The sequence below is a fragment of the Lynx rufus genome, unplaced genomic scaffold (assembly GCF_022079265.1).
Source record: "Lynx rufus isolate CCGP_SWC_20201006 ecotype Redwood Valley unplaced genomic scaffold, mLynRuf1.p SCAF_29, whole genome shotgun sequence".
Taxonomy (NCBI): Eukaryota; Metazoa; Chordata; class Mammalia; order Carnivora; family Felidae; genus Lynx; species Lynx rufus.
In genome coordinates, this window is record NW_025814844.1 from 3,756,959 (window position 1) to 3,773,424 (window position 16,466).

General features: G+C 46.7%; 1 protein-coding gene across 3 annotated transcripts in view; it reads right to left on the reverse strand.

The window, feature by feature from the left end:
* Positions 1 to 367: 367 nt before the first annotated feature.
* The window catches only part of GNAL (G protein subunit alpha L), a 152,612-nt gene continuing 136,513 nt past the window's right edge, over positions 368 to 16,466 (reverse strand). For 2 of the 3 annotated variants that reach the window (XM_047090186.1, XM_047090187.1), the window contains exons 6-12: positions 12,947 to 13,001; positions 11,685 to 11,758; positions 11,072 to 11,130; positions 10,448 to 10,568; positions 8,410 to 8,540; positions 6,391 to 6,458; positions 368 to 2,191 (exon numbers count right to left, since the gene is read on the reverse strand). In XM_047090186.1, the coding sequence (XP_046946142.1) occupies positions 2,045 to 2,191; positions 6,391 to 6,458; positions 8,410 to 8,540; positions 10,448 to 10,568; positions 11,072 to 11,130; positions 11,685 to 11,758; positions 12,947 to 13,001 (655 nt within the window). In that variant the 3' untranslated portion in view covers positions 368 to 2,044. Of the gene's footprint in view, positions 2,192 to 6,390; positions 6,459 to 8,409; positions 8,541 to 10,447; positions 10,569 to 11,071; positions 11,131 to 11,684; positions 11,759 to 12,496; positions 12,900 to 12,946; positions 13,002 to 16,466 lie in introns of those variants that run through there. The other variant, XM_047090188.1, reaches the window with a different exon arrangement.

Sequence of the window (16,466 nt, forward strand, 5' to 3'; positions counted from 1 at the left end):
TACTTAAAAATAAATATGTCTTGATAATTTGAAACCAGGTAAAACGTGTTCTTTTCCAAGAGTCCAACTCTGTGTTTGAAGAGGAAGTTGAGTTACTGCTGAGTGATAACGTATATAACAGTATGCAGCTTTTGCTTTTTGTGCATATGGGGGTGTGTGTGGCTCTTCGGTTCACATTTTATGTGGAAAGTGCAATGGAAACACAGTAATTTCTACTTTATGTGTCTTTATGTGTGTCATTTCAGATCAGGGTTTTATGAAACAGGGAAGAGAGGTCCAGGAATTTAGGGATGCTGACATAAACAGTGTGCTTCTTACACTGACTGTCTACAAAGTTATCCTTTCATTCATGGAAAAGTAGTATTTCAGTCTGGATGCATTTTTTTTTTTGTTTTGTTTTTAGTCTGGATGCATTTATATAGGATTACAAAATGCCTACTTATAGAGTAAACTTGACAATACTAAAGACTAAAAGGAAATGAAGTCATGTCAGCGAGGCTGTCACCTCTGGGTTTGTATTGTTGAAATCCACCTTTGGACATCTTTGCAGATTATCTCGCACCTAAGGCAACGACCCTCAAAGTTGTGGCTGTGGGTAGAATATGAAGCATCACCGCTATCGTGATTCTTGCTTTCTAGATACTGCGCTGTACGATAACTTCTGACGCTGCATTTACAAACCTTTCGAGCGTGAGAAACAGCCATATATTTTGACTTTGTCTTCCAAATAAAGGTTGTGTAATATTTCTTCTTGAGAGCAGGCAAACGGAGATGCCATCCTTTGACTCTCTTGGGCTGGACACGAACACAGACACCTCTGTCATCTTCTTGCTCTTTGTTTACACTGGAAGCTGTGGCCCAAGTAAGTGGTTCGAAAACTTTGACTAAAGGGAATGGTTGACCTATTTCCACTCAGGGAACTTGTAAAAAGTCTTTAAATAGGAAAATAATCAAAAGACATATTGTCTGGAGAAAAAAAATCCTTGGTTCTTGAAAAGCTTGTGATGTTGGTACAAAATTATTTGTAAGAGGTGAATGATTAATGTGGATAATTTATATATATATGCATATATATATTTAATCAAAGATATTTTTAAAAGCACTAACCTGAAGAATATCCTAAATTCTACACACACCATTCTCTTTTTTAGAGCAAGCAGCAGGTAATGTTGACATTTAGCGGTTCAGCACGATAAAAACACGTTTCTTTTACAGATACAGCCTGATCGAGGCACAAAGATCTACAAGGATTTTTGAGTAATTATAGAAAATAATATTACATTTTGTGGTCTGTACAGTTATAATAAACCAGCAGTAAAACAACAACAAGAATATATGAAGGGAGACTCTTGTCCAAGCATATCACACTCTAGAGGATCATGTGTAGACAGGACACACTTTGCAGTGGTGAATGTAGTAGGTTGTCTGCTCAGAGTAGGTCTAACTTAATGCCTGAGGTTGGCAGCGACTCAGATATGATTGAAACGGGTTTCTCTCCACCCTGTGACTTGGGGTCTAGCCTCGCTCCTGGGCCAGTGCAGCTCGGGAGAGGTGGCCACTTGCCCATGCATGTGGCTCACCGCCTCATACCCCTGCCACTGCAATCATGCCTGATAAGTCAGAAAAAAGTGCCATTTCTCCCCCCTTTATCAAGTTCCTGCCGAATCAAGAAATCACTGAATGGATGACTAAAAGGGGCCCTCACCCAGAGGGGTTTCACTGCAGCACCACCCAAGTGAGAGTGCTGGTTTGCAGCAACACAAATTGGTGGGGTTGGGGAGGCTGTGGAAGGTTGTGTTCAGTGAAAACGAAAGCTACAAACCAAACCTGAGGGGAACAGAGGTAGCCAGAGGCTTGGTGGTCACACAGGTCAGAACAGGACAGGGCGGCAGCTGGATGAAACCGGGAACTCCCTACTTTCTACCATGGCTTGGGGCTGACAGACAATCCTGGAATAAATGTTCCACCTGGTGGGGTGGCCAAGGGAGGAGAGGCAGGTGGAGAGAAGGTGCCAGAAGGCGCGCCCACCTGCCCCAGGGCTGCCTCACAAGAGTTCGTACTGTTTGAGGTGCATCCTCTGGATGATGTCACGGCAGTCATTGAACACTCTGCGAATGTTCTCGGTGTCCACAGCACAGGTGAAGTGTGGGTAGCAGTAATGTTTGCCGTCCCCTGTCGCTGTGCTGATCCTCTGGAAAAAAAAAAAAGCCATCTATGCTGTGGGACCCTGACCACCATGCCCAGGGGTACATGGGAACACTGCTGCTACTCCATTAATTCTTGGAGAAGAATTTGGGCAATACTTTGATCAAAGACAAGAGGAGCTGGGATTGTGACTGTTTAAATACTGAGTACCCTGCTGGAAACTCAAAGAACGTCACACTTCTGGCCACAGAAGCTTAGTGTTCAGTTGACAGAGGACATATATTTAAAAGACAGCCTCGGGGCGCCTGGGTGGCGCAGTCGGTTAAGCGTCCGGCTTCAGCCAGGTCACGATCTCGCGGTCCGTGAGTTCGAGCCCCGCGTCGGGCTCTGGGCTGATGGCTCAGAGCCTGGAGCCTGTTTCCGATTCTGTGTCTCCCTCTCTCTCTGCCCCTCCCCCGTTCATGCTCTGTCTCTCTCTGTCCCAAAAATAAATAAACGTTGAAAAAAAAAATTAAAATAAATAAATAAATAAATAAATAAAAGACAGCCTCTCAGGGGTGCCTGGGTGGCTCTCAGTCGGTTAGGCATCCGACTTCAGCTCAGGTCATGATCTCACAGTTAGTGAGTTCGAGCCCCGCGTCGGGCTCTGTGCTGACAGCTCACGGCCTGGAGCCTGCTTCGGATTCTGTATCTCCCTCTCTTTCTCTACCCCTCCCCCGCTCATGCTCTGTCTCTCAAAAATCAATAAACATAAAAAAAATTTTTTTAAATAAATAAATAAAAGACAGCCTCTCAAGTCAGGGTAGAATTTTCCGGAAATAAATGTCAGTCCCACACCAGCACTGTCCAATGGAACTTTTTGCACTAATGGAAATGTTCTGTATTTCCCCTGCTCTTACGGGAGCCACTATCACTAACTGACGCAACAGAGACTGGAGTTTTAGTTTTAATTTTAATTAACTTAAATTTAAATATCCACATATCACTAGTGGTTCCATGTGAATGGCTCATCTGTCCTACTGAGCCCTCCTCCACATAACAACTTGAGCATTTCCTGGGGCGGGGTTGGGAGGGGGGGGGGTCCCCTGGTTAGTAGTGGGAGGCTTCATGGGCTTTCTCCCACAGGAGAAAAAACATGACTGATGAGGATTCAGAAGGACATCTTGGAGGGATACGCGCATGTGCATTGGGAAGTCAGGTGGGGCAGTGTGGAGAGAGGCTGCCATGGGCTGAATGGTGTTCTCCCCCACCGATTCCTGTGGTGAAGCTCTAACCCCCAGCACCTCTGAGTGTGACTGTATTTGGAGATAGGATCTCTTTTTAAAGAGGTAATTACGGGGCACCTGTGTGGCTCAGTCGGTTAAGTGTCCGACTTCGGCTCAGGTCATGATATCGTGGTCTGTGAGTTCAAGCCCCACATCGGGCTCTGTGCTGCAGCTCAGAGCCCGGAGCCTGCTTCGGATTCTGTGTCTCCCTCTTTCTGCCCCTCTCCCGCTCCCTCTCTCTCTCCCTCCTTCTCAAAAATAAATAAGTACAAAAGAAAAAAGATAAGTTAAAATGTGGTCATATGGGTGAGCCCAAACCCAGTAAGGTCCTCATAGGAAGAGGGGAGATTGGGACACACACACACAGGAAAGGCCATGTGGCGACACAATGAGAAGACACAATGAGAAGGTGAACATCCACAAGCCGAGGAGAGAGGCCTCAGGAGAAACCAACCCTGTTGACATCTTGATCTCAACTTTTAGCCTCCAGAATGGTGAGAAAATAATGTGTTAAGCCCCCAGTCGGTGGTGCTTTGTTACGGCCTCCCCAGCCAGCGAATGTAGAGGTCACATGGAGCTTTCTTCATAGGTGCCCACAGGGATCCCCGGACGTCCTCCTCGTCCCCCCTCCCATCCCCTTTCTTGCAAAGCATCTTGGGAATCAAGATGAGACCCCTGCTGGGCTGGGGTAAAGATGTTCATCAGGTTATGAACCTCCTCCTGGGAGCACAGACTTATTTTTAGCAATAGGATTCTCTTGAGCAATTATAATTTTTAAAAAACTTAAGGACACTGAAACGTGTAGGGTAGGTATCTTTATAGCCCTAGAACATGGGGAGGAAGAGCTGTGTCACACGGGGTGGGTGAATAGGCAACAGGCTTTCTTCTGTAATGATCTGACCAATCTGTCCCCGCCTGGGGCAACAAGAATGTCAGGCAGAGTCATTACAAAGGTAGTGGCTGTCTGCTTATCTCTAAACACACTGATTGTCACTTTAAATGACAGCAATAAGCTTGTCAAGGAAAACTGGGCAGTTCCAGACTGTGCTTGATTGGGTCCCCTGGCTGTTGCCCATCTCTGAGGTCCCGTCAGGAGATGATGTTCAAGGTAAAAGAAATCAGAGGGGAGCTCATACAATACCAGGAAGAGAAGCCCGATTAAAGCATACAGGCTTCTAATAGATGCCTAAGGCATCAAGACACAGGGTGTCACTCATGCTTACCACCTGCTTTAAAAGGTCTGGTGACGCTTGCCCCAGAGGACTCTCTGGCCCAGGTCTGGGCGTGGGCTTGCAGGTGGTTTCCAGTGTGAGGGACAGGACCGCTTGACGGTGACGAGGGGAACACGGGGGGGGGCTGACCACCTGGCCCTCCCTCCTCCTGGCTCCTGGCCCCTTTCGTTCTGAGTTCCTCCTGCTCTGGAGATGAGTTGGGCCTCCCCGTCGTGGGAGGAAGTGACCCTGACTGGGACAAACCTGGTGGTCCTTGCCCTCCTCACGCGATGACAGTTGAGAATGCTCAGACAGCATGTGGCTCTTTCTTACAGAGGGGTCTATCTCATTATGCCCTTGCCTTTCTCTCCCCAAGCCCACCTTTACCTCCTCAAGGCCAGGTCCCCCCACAGACCTCTCCCTCTCCATGTACGGCCTCTATTCCCCACCCCGTCTCAGGGCCTTCTATCACCAAAGTTATTGTTTCGCCCGAATTTGCTCCCGTCCAGATTCGATACTGTTAACCATTTCTGTAACCTGCTCCATTGCCTTCTAAGTCTGGGGTTAGGGCTTCCAACTCAAAACTCCTCCCACGACTCACTGGCCCAGGCAAATTCCACCATAAAAAAAACCCTAAATCAATAACCCCTAGGCGTTTATTTCCCTGACTTGCAAACTGCATACAAGCCAGATTTCTCCCATTGTTAGAGAATCAAAGGTTTCTTCCCAACACCAAATGGTGGTGGCACGGCCATTCATTTGGGAGGGGGGGAGCTCTGTTTCTAATCTTTGAATGCCTCATAGGCACACTTAGTTAACTTTTAGTCCTCATTAGGACAGCTTTTTGTGTGTTTTTATATTTTATGGTCTTGCAAGATGTTCCTCCAAAAGGAAGCCTGTGATAAACTACAAACCGATTTACCTTATCCAAGAGATTCACAAGGCACACGGGCACAGCAAAGGTTCTAGAAAGTCTGACAACGGAGAAACCTGTCTCACTTGATTTATTTCCCAGATTTACTCCTTGCAGAGCCCTTTCCCCGTGCTACCTGTTAACCTCCTGGGGTTAACTGACTGTTCCTCAGAACTCACTCTGGGGACTTGACTTCTTATCCTTGTTACTTTCTCAGTATAAGATTTCAGGAGGCAACCGATGGGGGCCCGTGGTGGGAATAGGATAACGAGGTTCCCCTGAGGAGTCAGGAAGGCACCTTGATCCCCGTGGAAATGTCAGGCAGACTGTGGGACCGTCCCTGCTGCACACTGGGCTGATTGTCACCTCTCCAGAAGCACACAGTCCACGTATATATAATTCTTTCACTTTTTATGTAAATTTGAAATCATCTCAAAATAAAAAGTTAAAAAAAAAAGAGAGATCTGAATTTTTCTGAATGTCTGAATTAGCCTCTTAGTGGTGAGTGAATGAAAGGGGGAGGGGCACCCAGTGTGGGTGCTGGTATTTCAGACTCTGCTAAAGGCTTCTTTCCTTTTAGGAAAACACAAGTGAACACAGTCTGGTGGTCTCAGTGCCATTCTCTGGGGCCTTGTGCTGTGCTCCTTGTTTTCGCTTGGGCGCTGTGTGAACTGAGGTGAAAAGCCCCACCTCTCTGAACCCCAGTATGGTCAGTGGTGAGATGAAGTAATAATTCCTTTGCCTCTCATAATTTGGGTGGAGATTAAATCAGATCATGAAAGGGTAACTGATATGCAAATTGCAAAGAACAATACAACTCTAAGGAGGTAGGAAAGCAAAGAATAAAACTGCTTACCAAAAACAGGTCTCGGATAAAGAACTTGGCTCGTGTAACTTTGGGATCTTCTCCTGCATCTGGTGTTGCTGTAAAAATTACAAGTGGAATTTTGTTTAGGTGATGAGAATACAACTCTATGGAAAATGGAAGAGGAATTACAAAGTAGGGCTGCGGTGCACTCACAGCACTAAAAGACACTCAGAGCAAAGCAGAAAGCTGAAATGTAACTTTCTCTCATTCAGCAGCTGATGAAAGTTTTGGTTTTGTTTCTGATGATGGGGGATGACTCCCACTCAGAGAAAATGAAAGCATGCCACTGAACACTGACCAATCCCACAGCTGCCATCCCCTTCAGAGCTCCCTTGAGAGAGAAGGTTCCAGGGGCTGTGGTTTTAGCAGTGGTTGTGCTCATCGGGTCTGCATTCTCTTAGCCTTGTTCCCGGGAGACCCTCCCCTTCACTGTTCCTACCACAGAGCCCTTCTGTGAAATTGACTGTAGTAACCTGATTCTTCTCCCATGCAGATTCCAAGTTCCTAAAATCTCAGCTTCCCTGCATGGTCTCATCGCTCTTTTCCTTCTCTATTGCAACTACTATGATTATATGATTATTCACGATGAGCAGGTGATGGGGAATTCTACAGATGCTGAGTCCGCCCTGATCTGGAGACCTGCCGTGCTTGACCCAGGGCAGGTGCCTGGGCAGGTTTGGTGCAGAAGGGAGGGAGGAGCAGGCAGAGAGAGGAGCACAAGATCCACTGAGGGTGTGTGTGGGAGGAGCACAGGATCCACAGAGGGTTGAGGGTTTGGAGCACAGGATCCCCTAAATGTGTGTGGGAAAGGAGCACAGGATCCACGGAGGGTTGTGGTGGGGAACCTAGCTTGTAATATTTTCTGGCCGGGTCACGTGTGGCCTCAGCTTGTGGTGAGATTAAGTCTGTGTTGGTAGGGATCGCAAGTAGAGTTGTGGTTGTGTTTCAGAAAGATTTTGGCAGCAATCCAAAGACCGTTCTGGAAAGTTGAGTGAGCAGAATAAGGAAGCCTGGGCAGGATGCTACCTTGACCAGATCCGGAACTGAGAAGAGGGGAAGGAGGGCCCGGACCAAGACAAAGAGGGAGAGCACATGACAGTGGACGCTTCAGTGTTGACTGTCCAGAGTGTGGGGATGGGAGCCTGGCTTGCTGAGGGCCGTAGTCCAGAGATGAGAGGGCAATGCAAGCCGAGCTCTGCTGACTTCTCTTACACCAGGGGCTCAACACTAGACTGGCCAACGTTAGCACAAGGATGAAGAATTTTCTTCACTTCTTATCTAAGTTTCTAGGAGAGTCCCTTTCATTCTGCTTTATCTAGCTGGGGGTTCAAATTTTAGGAAGTGGTAGCATTTCACTGCCAATGAACCCCTCCTACAAGGTGGGCCGAGAACCGAGGAGCCGCAGTTGGAAACGGGGTGTGCCCCGGTCCAGGGCTTTAGCACTGAGAGCCCCCTGCCCCTGAACCCCGCACCTGCTCGACCAGGCCATCCTACTGGTAGCCAAAGTCATCGCTGGGCCGTGGTGGCTGGAAGGGTGGGCTTGGGCATGAAGGTTCAGAGGCTGCCTCGTCCTGGCAAGCTCTACCTGAGTGACCTTGAACGACTGACTACCTCTCTCAGCTCACTTTCCACAGGAAAACATGCAAATAACAAACTTCCACGTAGGGTTACAGTGAGAGTCAAGGTTGACGTAAAGGGCTGACACAGTGCCAAGTTCAGGACAGACCCAGCCAAGACACCAAGAGAGAGTACTTAATAGACACACACCCAAAAGTGCCCTGTCTTCTCCTGCACAGTTTGAATGGAAAGTCAAACCCCGACAAATGGAATCCTAAATAGGACATTTTAACACTCTAGCATTTGAAGGTGGGGGCAGCAGTCCGGAGAGTTATGCAAATTAATTGAATTTCCTTAATTTTCATCACATCTGTTGGAACTACAGTTACAGGGCTAATGAAAAAATAACCAATTTTTTTTCCTGAATCAGAACTGGTTTTGAAATCTTACCATCTTCAGGAACAGTATAATTTGCATACTCTGGGAAATAATCTTCAATTTTTGATTTCCCCGCCAAGACTTTTTCTGCCAGCATATCCTGTTTGTTCAAGAACAAGATGATAGAAATGGTCCGTAACCACCTGAAAAGAGAAATAAACATACAAACTTCACATCCACTAGTACGTGAAAGTACCTCTAACAGAGGAGGTACTCAGTGAAAAGAACAGCATTTCCATCTTCCTGAAATGTACAGGATCTAGAATGATTTGATGTACCAATCTTGTGGACCCCCACTCCATCTGCATGCAAGACATTCTTATAGTAAGTAAACCTTATAATAAATAGAGTTAATTTAGCAGTTCAGTATTTTCTAATTAATCTTTACTGAGAATATAAATTTACTGGTACCAAAGCTAAGGTTTATTTATGGAATAAATACACCCAGAGTTTTACTAAGAAAGGGTCAGATAAACTAGAAGTTAGAGCGATAATAACAATAAAATACATGAGTCATTAGCTAATCACACAGAATGTAATTTGTAGCTGGCTTGAGTCAGAACAGGCCGAATTTCTCCAGAGGTGGAGCAGGTTGTTAACCAGATATCGGTCATGACCACTGCATTGGACAAGTTAAGGGGAGGGGCTCCGTTACAGTGGAGGAAAGGTTCTCTCTCATTGTTTTCCTAAACAGACATGAGAACTGGCTTAAGATGAGCTCAGTATGCACATCAGCAAAGCCTTTGTAAATTCTGTTATTTCAAAGGAATCAAGCTGATGACTAGTGCACAGGAATCTTACTATGAATTAGAAACACAATCTATTCTTCCTCCAAGTGGAAATAGTTTTACTGTTCCTTGTTATAAAATATATAATCCTGGTAAAAATGAATTTGTAATCACAGAAAATACATAGAAAAAAATCAAATGTAATTACACACAAAGGCAACTATTAGAACTGTTATGTTTTTACTTCCAGGTTTTTTCCTATTCTCAGACATATTTATGAAATAAGATCATGGTGTTTTTTAATCTGCTTTTTCATTGAACAGTATTGTGGTCATTTTCTCATGTGGTTGTGTGTGTGTGTGTGCTTACATATATATATTTAAATTTATATATATATAAATTATATATAAATATATAATATGTATAAATGTAAAATTTATATATACGCTTATATAAAATTTTTTTAATGACTCCAAAGTATTCCTTCATGTACCCAGTATTTCCTGACTTTTTTTCTTTCTCATTAACTGTCTCAATACTATATTACTGAGAACAACTGTTAAACACTTGATAAATACTTTCCTGATAATCCGAATGTTTTGCAAGGTCAGCTTACGTTTCCTGTCCTCCTTGGTGATATTTCTTCTTAAATAGTTCAGAAGACACTTCGATTTTTATATAGGTATGTATCGTGTGTGTGTGTTTGCTGGGTTCCTTTCTAAAATAATCACCCCTTTGCACTAGTAGCAATTTCAAACATGATTATGCTGTGCCTTTGACCTGTAAGGGATCTTCTAGAGATCATCTAGTTATTTGTGGATGGTACTTTCTAAATTTTAAAAACCAAGCAAAACCATTTTTTAACCCTCGATATAATCTTGAGCTTTAAAAACGGATATTTAAACTTTCTTTCTTTTTTTTTAATTTTAGAGAGGGAGAGAGGGGCAGAGAGAGAAGGAGAGAGAGAATCTTAAGCAGGCGCCATGCTCAGCATGGAGCCCAATGTGGGGCTCGATCTCACAGCCCTGACATCATGACCTGAGCCGAAATCAAGAGTCAGTCACTTAACTGGCTGAGTCACAAAGACGCTCCTTAAATTTTCTTAACAGAGCACTATCAGAGCTTCATCGAGGACTACTGCCCATTTTAAGTGGGTCTATACACGAGATGGACCAAAAGAGATCCTGCTAACGGTTTTGGATTTACCAGTAAGAAAAGAATGAATATATCTGGAGAATAAAAATGAAAGCGAGCTGAGTGGTATTTTTAATGAAAGAAAATTTGCGATCCAGAGGTGCAACTGAATTTCTTATTTTTATAACCTGTTGTTCCAGATGCTTTCGAAAAGGTCCAGGGACTCTCTGAGCCTGTTGGTGTTGTTATCTTCCCGAATCACCATGTTGTAGCTGCTGCAGGCCGCAACATAAATGATAGCCGTGACATCTTTGTGGAAGAAGAGAGAAAAAGGGAAGCCCCGGTTAGAGAGCCACTGTGTGGTTATGATCAAGTACACGTCCAGCTGCTACTCATTTTCATCCCGTGATTATAAGAACGACTTAAAAAAGCACTGTGTGTGTGGTTGTTTCAGTAATGCATCCGTATGAGCAAATGACAAATGTAAATTTAGGATGCTTACATTCCTTTTTTAAATTTAAAAAAAAAATTAATGCTTATTTTTGAGAGAGAGAGAGAGAGAGAGAGAGAGCGAGTGGGTTAGGGGCAGAGAGGGAGACGCAGAATCTGAAGCTGGCTCCAGGCTCTGAGCTGTCAGCACAGAGACCGACACGGGGCTCGAACTCACGGACTGTGAGATCCTCCCCTGAGCCGAAGTCGGACGCTTAACCTACTGAGCCACTCAGGTGCCCTGGGATGCTTAAATTCTTTATGAGATTCACATTTAAGGCATTTGATGGATGGTCTAATCTGATTCAAAGCACAGAAATCACCATTAAAGCACTGGATCCATTTTCTTCTCTCGTCCCTCTGGCCGCCGACATCAAACATGCTGTGGAAGAACAACAGGACACGATGACGGGGTTGCGGGGGGGGGGGGGCGTGACACCTCTGTGCTTCTTTCCTTGGCTGAGGCTCCCGGCCTGAAGCACTGCCCCATGGGTGGCCCCCGCAGACTGCTCCACTGGCTCTAAGTTTCTGCCTGACCCGGGAGTCCACACCAAGCTGTTCCTTGGGGTCACAGCCCTCACTCTGTGGTCACCAGGCCGGCTTGGGCCCCTCTTCTCAGGGCAGCCTGTGCCGGGAATCCCCCTGCCTGAGCGGGTCCTCTGTACCTACCCAAAGGCCACTGGATCTTTCTCACCTTCTCAGGTGGCTCTGGTTCGCATGTTCCTCCCTGCCCTAAACTTACTGCATGCCCTTTAGGGCCACAGAGTCTGTACGGACTTATCCAAAAGGACAGCGAGGCACATTTGGGATGTTTGATGTCCCAGGGCCCATGGGAGGAAGGCTGGGCTCCCTGACCCCATCAGGACGCCAGCAGACAGCCAGGGCGGGGGGCGTCCTGCCCTTGTCTCCGCAGCTGGTCTGCTCTCAACAACTTACTGAAAGTTTACTTTGTCCACTTGGAATCGGGTCTCAAAAATCCCCGATGTCAGAACTCGGCATCTGAGAAGGTCCTGAGAACAAGAAGACAAACCAAGTGGCAGCACTGTTCTTCAGAAGGAAAAGCCCTGATTGCAACCATAATAACGGAGTTTTTCAGATGACCATCTCTTCCCATTGTAAGAGAAACAATAATAACTAAAAAGTCAGACAAATGCTCTGTCTCACCACCTCCCTCCCAGCAGAAAGTCATAATTAATGTATTAGTTTTGTCTTAGAGACTTAGCAGCTGTGCTTTAATTTCCTTTAGTAGGTTTTGCTGTTATTGTTGTTGTTTTTTAATTTATCACTTCTGCATGTATGTCCATGCCTGTCCTGCACCTGACAGGAGACCCCACGGCTCTCTGCTTGCTGCACTTACCTGCAAAGCCACCTGCTCCGGGTGCAGACCTTCTGGGTGAGAAACCAAAGGCTCGAAAACAAAGATTTGGATAGTTTTGAGCTCTTGGGGTCAGCCTCACAGAGAGATGGATTTTGGGGTGAGAGAGGAGCTCAGGCCTTCAGGAGAGGCAGAGAGGAGAGAGATGCCAGGAGGGGCCCACTGCCAAGGCCCTCCAGGGGACATAGGACACTGGGGGGGGGTGTTGGAGAGGCTGTTTGAATGGAGCCCCCTAACTTCTTTGGCGTTCACTAGCTCTAGAGGCTGCTGGGAGCCTCCTAAGCTGAGCAATTCAGGGTTTTCTCCAAGTCTCTGCAGATGCCTGAGTGCCAAAGGTTTCGAGGGGCACAGAGGGTCCCTCTCTTCTACTTACGAATGTACAGTGGGACGCTTTTATCCAGCTCAACCCAAAGACGACGCTCTGGGTCACACCCGGAGAGTGTGCCTGTGATATGTGAGCCAGGCCAGGGCCCAAAGCAGAATGGGCAGAGTTTACGAAGCTGGTGAAGCACAGGTTCAGTTTTCCGTTCACGGCTCCCAGAGGCACGGGAGTGGCACATTCCTATTCCACAGGGGAAATTACTTTGATATTGGCAGTTTAGAAAGCTAGTAGGTTTTAGAGAGCTATCAGGAGGCACAGCACAGGTTCTGGTGGGTACGCTGCGTGTACGTGCAGGGACAGTGGAAATGATTTGCCAGAAGTAGCTATCTTGTGGAATCCTTCCTCCTTAATCCACGTTAAAATAATCAGTGAGTGATAACTGGCACTTCCTCTAGTCCCAGAAATTTCAAAGAGGTGGTTGCGGGCTCCCGCTTCACCTACCTGGTCTGTGGGTGTGTAGTCCACCAGACTGACACTGTCGATTCTTTCCAGGAAGCTGAAAAGAAAGCCAGCATGGGCTCAGTAGTGTTCTCTGATGGCTTCTCTCCGGGACTGCGGGCCAAGGGGATGGGCTCCTCACACAAGCACAGGAGGGCAGGGGCAGGCAGAGAAGCTGGGGTAAGTTCCCCCTTCCTTCCCTGAATATGTGTCCTCCCAGACAGCAGAACATTACCGATGGAGGGGCCAAGGCTGACTTTTCTTTTTTACCTCTTTTTTTTTTTAACCTTCCCTCTTCCCTTTTGCCCACCGCCCTAGAGTTGGGGGGGAGGGGCCGCTCAGCAATTGGGGAGGGGCACAGGGCCTCCTTCAAAGCCACGCTAGTAGCAGAAGCCCATGTTGCAACGTAAACACAACGCGGGAGGTCAGAGACGTTCCTTTAGTGTCACGGGTTCCTAATAAGATCGAAGTAATGTGCGAGCGCGCACACATCAGCAGGTTTAACCTGGTGTGTTCACCTGGAGGGACTCACAGAGGGAGGGAGAAGTAAATGAAAGGAAAGGAGAGGAAGGAAATCGCACTGTATGTGTACGTGGAAGGAGACGTGGGCACTTGCTCTCTCTCCCCACAGAGAGGCCACCCTGTCCATCTCCTCGCCAACCTTGCTTTATTCTTCCACGTGGCACTTACCACGGCCTGACACGAGTCACATTTATTTGTTTATGTTTATTATCTATCTCTTCCTCCAAAACACGAGACCCCCAGGGCAGGTCTTTGTCTCGCTGGCCCAGGTATCCCCAGCACCTAGCGCAGGCCTGGCCCCTAAATCTTTGTTCGGGGAATCAATGTCTGCTCCGCTCCTCCTCCCGCAGCTAGAAGACGTAACTGAGCAGGTGGCTGAGAGGCCCAGCCCATAATGGACACTGTGGAGATTTTTAAGACACAGGAAGACCTGGGGACTGGTTACCTGGCGAGTAAGGACTGCTTCTGGACAGAGAGGGGGCAGCGGAGGCTTCAAAGGGAGGAAGGACATACAAGTGAGGGAGGGGACTGAGTGGCCCCTGGTCTCCTGGCTGTGGGTGAGGCTCCAGCCCTGGGGAGAGTGAATGTGCCCCAGACTAGGGGGGACATGGCCGACTTCCTGGTCTGTCCAAGCGGGATGGTTTGGGTTCCATTACTGGGCCTTCCTCTAATGCTCTGATGCTTGTGGGCATTTTGCACAGTGCGGGATGCTGTCACCTCCCCATCTCCACATGCTCCCCCCCACCCGCCTGAATGGCAGGCCCGTAAGATGCTTCCAGCCTGGCAAGAGGAAGGCTGAAGGCACATTAAGGCTACTCAATTCCCTTGGCTATTGTTATCTCCTCCCTCCTGGAGAGCTACAGATAGCCCCCAGTGGCCCGAGATGTGGCCTGGTGCTGGGGTGACATTTTGGGGGCCCTTCATGACTGCACTGCCTGTCACGGCAGCGGTCGTGAGTCATCTGCAGAACTGTGGCTAGGCAGCAGGGCTGCTGAGAAGCCAAAGGGACCCGGATCTGCCTGCGGCCTCTCTGGAGCGGGCACTGCGAGCCCTGGTAGGTGTTGCTGTGTGCCTTCCAGAACATGGGTGAACTGGCCGGTGGGTAGAGCTGGTCCCTGAGCAGGAGTTCGGACAGGGCACAAACAATTCTGCAGGTGGGGCAGGAGGGCCTGCCTGGGAGCTGGGAAAACACAGGAGCCCCAGGGAGGGGCCTAGCTTGCTTGAGGTCTGGTTTGAGAGCCACAGTGCAGTTTGGCTCAGTCCTTGCTGCCCTTGAATTTGGTATGGTGGAGAGCGTCTCAGAAGTACCCACCCAGTTCCTGACCATCTAGTGGAAAAGGGGCGGAAAGACTCTGATGGAGTCAGAGTGAGACAGGTTTCTGCTCCTGGAAAGGGGGCTCTGGTCTGTAGCCCAGCCGACCAGGCGGTCCGGTTGGGAGATGGGTGCTCCCCCCACACTGCGTGGGCTACAGTAATTCGATTCAGAAATGGTCTATCCTCCCAGCAGGAGACACATAAAACTGAACGTGTGATACAAAAACCAATCATCTCGGATGAAAGGGGCTAGAAAATTAACCTAAATATGGAGCCTTTGGGTATAGTTAGAGTTTAGGAAGCAACCAATTTCAAACAGGATGCAAGAGGGTGGAGGTAGGTGGGTGAATTAATTCAGATGGTAATAACTAGTATAAGTAGAAACAATGAAATGTGGTTAAAAAAATACATCAAAAGTTCTTGATAGATGTGATTAAAGACTGTCTTCCAAAGGAAGAGGTGGGAGTACCATACCGAACGCTATTAAAAATAAGTGGTTCTGAGGTGCCAATGACAAAGGCAAAAGATGTCGAGTTCTTTCCCATCCCTAATTTCCAGGGCAGATATTCAAAGTTCCACCTGGCTCTGGTACTTAATGATCTAAGTGAGACCTGAGAGGCATCCGAACATTTCCAAGAGTATCTTCTCAATTGTTACTGACGCTGAACGGTATTGTGAGTTCATGCATTTCAAATCTGTGCAATGAAAACAAAACGTGAAAATTCCCCCCTGAATGTAAATGCATCCCCCCAGTTCTTTGAAAGACCCTCTAAGGCATAAAGGAATGACAGAAGAATCTATACTGTGGATTTCTGCCAGCCTTTTGCCTTAATCTTTGATTCAATCACTGTATTTTTTCCAGCATGCTGTTAGAAGTACTTCAAATCAGAGCTCCTAAGATAATATCTATAGAAAGCTGAGTTTTAAAAGGGTCTTCTAAATCATACACAGAATTTCACATGACTACATTTTAAAGGGTTACTAAAACTATCTTCTTAAATATGCCTCTGCCTCTTACATGGAAAAATTAACCAGAGTTAAGACTCAACCTTGGAGACCAGTCACTCACACTGGATTCAGTTGCAAGACAATACCAAACTAGAATTATAAAAAGTCACCATAGTGATATGCATGCTGTAAAAAAGTAGTTAGAAAGCAATTTATTTTGATTTTTTCCCCCCATTATTTCCAGCTACAGCTCAGGATATTCGTGCTTGGAGAAACATTTTCATGCTTTCCATTTCCATCCCCTCTTCTGCTGGATACTGGCACAAAACAGCAGCTCATGGTCTATTTCTCAGCTGCTGTCTGCCACCCCACTATAACTCAAAAGTCACAGAGTTCTTATGACCAAGGCGTTGATCATGAAGCAGGACAAGGGAGTATGAAAAGATGAAAACTGTTGTTTAAACACCTTTAAACAATGAGATCTGAGAAGAAGCACCAACTATATTTAATTAAAATGTATTACAAATTGTTTCGTTTGTGAACAAGTGGCAAGCTGGAATTCTGGCAAAGGTCAGTGAGAAACTTTTCTCAGCGTTAGTGAAGTTTACTTCATGATGCTAATGTGCAAGACATACAGATACCGTTGGAGGAGAAAAATATGACCTCCACAGTGACAAAGCACCAGGCAGTTCTGACGTGCAGCAGGTGAAGACCTACGCTGCCCAGAATGCGATCCTCA